The sequence below is a fragment of the Boleophthalmus pectinirostris genome, unplaced genomic scaffold (assembly GCF_026225935.1).
Source record: "Boleophthalmus pectinirostris isolate CB_2022bp ecotype Guang Dong unplaced genomic scaffold, ASM2622593v1 HiC_scaffold_9, whole genome shotgun sequence".
NCBI lineage: Eukaryota > Metazoa > Chordata > Actinopteri > Gobiiformes > Gobiidae > Boleophthalmus > Boleophthalmus pectinirostris.
In genome coordinates, this window is record NW_026571541.1 from 38,963,197 (window position 1) to 38,965,696 (window position 2,500).

A 2,500-nucleotide genomic window follows, 5' to 3' on the forward strand; every position below is an offset into this window, starting at 1 on the left:
CTGAATGGTCTAAACACGGTGTTTGTGCTTCGTGTGTGGAGGAGCTCAGATCTCCTCAGAAATACTTCAGAACCTGTCTCCAGCTCCGAGAGCGATTCAACGTCCACAGGTACAAGACCCAGACCAGGACCTGGACTGAGACCAAGACCAGGACCAGGACCAGGACCAGACCAGGACCGAGACCAGGACCTGGACCAGGACCGAGACCAGGACCAGGACTAAGGGTTCTTTCACTCTAGTTGAATTATTAGTTGGTCAGATTCTTGTGGATCAGAGTCCAGTTTGGTTCCTCCAGACTCAAGCACCAAGACCAGACCACAGAGTCTCTCCGTGGGTCCAGACGACTCGGTTTGTTGAAGCCTCCTAAGAACCTCAGTCCCAAACCTCCAGACCACAGGAACCTCGGCTCTAACACCGACTCCGACCGTCGCAGCCGCGACATTTACATTTTTTATTTGACTTTTTTTCCTCCGACAAACAAGGGAAAAATGAAGTTACGGCGTCGATCTTTTCAGGACAATATTTTAACAGACCAGAACTTCACCAGGACCGACCCAGACCCAGAACTTCACCAGGACCGACCAGACCAGAACTCCACCAGGACCGACCCAGACCCAGAACTCCACCAGGACCGACCCAGACCCAGAACTCCACCAGGACCGACCCAGGTCCAGATCAAGTCCAGATCTGGTTCTGATCCTGGTTCTGTGTGTTTCAGTCTTTTGGAGCGAGAAGGAATCACACCATCAAACAACAAAACCTACGAGGTCAGAAACACAAACACACAAACACACACACAACACACAAACACACACACACACAAACACACACAAACACACACACAAACACACACACACACACACACACACACACACACACACACACACACACACACACACACACACACACACACACACACACACACACACACACACACACACACACACACACACACACACACACACACACACACACACACACACACACACACACACAGGATGTAACTCTTCTTCTTCTCTTCTTCTTCTTGTTGTTCAGGTGGATCAGATCCGTGAGGTGGTGGCTCCTCTGTTTGGAGATCATCATGAGATTCAGTGTTTTCAAGACAAAAAGGTCAGAAACTCAACAGTGTTTAAAGTTTAAAGTTTAAAGTTTAAAGTGAGTTTGTCAGACTCCAATTTTACATTTAAGAGATTAAAAAAACAAACAAACACACAGTTTGGTTGGTCAATAAAAAACAACAAAAAAACAACAAAAACCACCCAAATCAAACGGAAACCAATAAAAACCAACCAAAACCAACAAAATCCAACCAGAACCAACAAAAACCGACTGAAACCAAGAACCAATCAGCTCTGGGAGTTTGGGCCCAGAGAAAAACCTTCTGGGACTTGAACCTGGTCTTTGTGTTTCAGGGTCGGGAGCTTTGGTTCCAGATGAAGGTTTCTCTGTCTCCAAACGGGACCTCGGGCTGCAGCCCCTCGGACCTCAACTGGGCCCCCGAGCCGCCTTTGACCCACCCCTGCCCCCCCGACACCCCGCTCTACTACCCCCCCATCGAACACGGACCCTGAACCCGGACCAGGACCAAGACCAGGACCAAGACCAAGACCACCACAACAGGACCCTGAGGACCAAGGACCAAGACCAGACAAGACCAGACAAGACCAGACAAGACCAGACCCCACTCTACTACCCCCCCATCGAACACAGACTCTGAACCCGGACCAAGACCAAGACCAAGACCAAGACCAGGACAAGGACCAAGACCAAGACCTGGACCAGGACCAAGACCAAGACCAAGACCCGCTCTACTACCCCCCATCGAACACGGACCCTGAACCCGACCCGACCAAGACCAAGACCAGGGACCAGGACCAGGACCAAGGACCAAGACCTACTACCCCCCATCCACCCCCCCCCCCAGACCAGACCCGCTCTAACCCCCCCCCCATCGAACACAGACCTGAACCAGGAAAGACCAAGACCACCAGGACCAGGACCAAGACTCATTTTCACTGAATAAAAACCCCAGACTGTTCTTGTTTTATTAGTTTTTATTTGTTTATTTTTGTTTGTTTGTTTGTTTGTTTGTTTGTTTTGAGGTGAGCAGGTTCTTGGGAGGGCATCCGGGTTAAACGTGTTTAAATAAAATAAAACATAAATAGGTTCTTAAAGTGCGTCAGTGCAGCTTTAGTCTGGATCCGTTTCCACGACGACGAACTCAGACTTTAGAAGGACCAACCTGAAAAAAAACCAGGATTAAACCAGAACTGAACCAGGACTAAACCAGAACTAAACCAGGACTAAACCAGAACTAAACCAGGACTAAACCAGAAATGAACCAGGACTAAACCAGGACCAGGACTAAACCAGAACTAAACCAGGACTAAACCAGGATTAGACCAGGACTAAACCAGAACTAAACCAGGACTAAACCAGAACTAAACCAGGACTAAATCAGGACTAAACCAGGACTAAACCAGAACTAAACCAGGAC

The 2,500-nt window shown here is 48.8% G+C and overlaps 2 protein-coding genes across 3 annotated transcripts in view; one reads left to right on the top strand and one right to left on the bottom strand.

Moving 5' to 3' along the window:
• rnaset2l (ribonuclease T2, like) overlaps nt 1-1,608 on the top strand; it is a 7,951-nt gene extending 6,343 nt beyond the window's left edge. The window contains exons 4-7 of the mRNA XM_055166736.1: nt 8-109; nt 719-767; nt 1,039-1,113; nt 1,416-1,608. Of these exons, the coding sequence (XP_055022711.1) occupies nt 8-109; nt 719-767; nt 1,039-1,113; nt 1,416-1,574 (385 nt within the window). The 3' untranslated portion in view covers nt 1,575-1,608. The remainder of the gene's footprint in view (nt 1-7; nt 110-718; nt 768-1,038; nt 1,114-1,415) is intronic.
• Nucleotides 1,609-2,039: 431 nt separating this feature from the next.
• The window catches only part of LOC110173795 (transmembrane 4 L6 family member 5-like), a 6,999-nt gene continuing 6,538 nt past the window's right edge, over nt 2,040-2,500 (bottom strand). For both annotated transcript variants that reach the window (XM_055166644.1, XM_055166643.1), the window contains exon 6: nt 2,040-2,245. In XM_055166644.1, the coding sequence (XP_055022619.1) occupies nt 2,225-2,245 (21 nt within the window). In that variant the 3' untranslated portion in view covers nt 2,040-2,224. The remainder of the gene's footprint in view (nt 2,246-2,500) is intronic.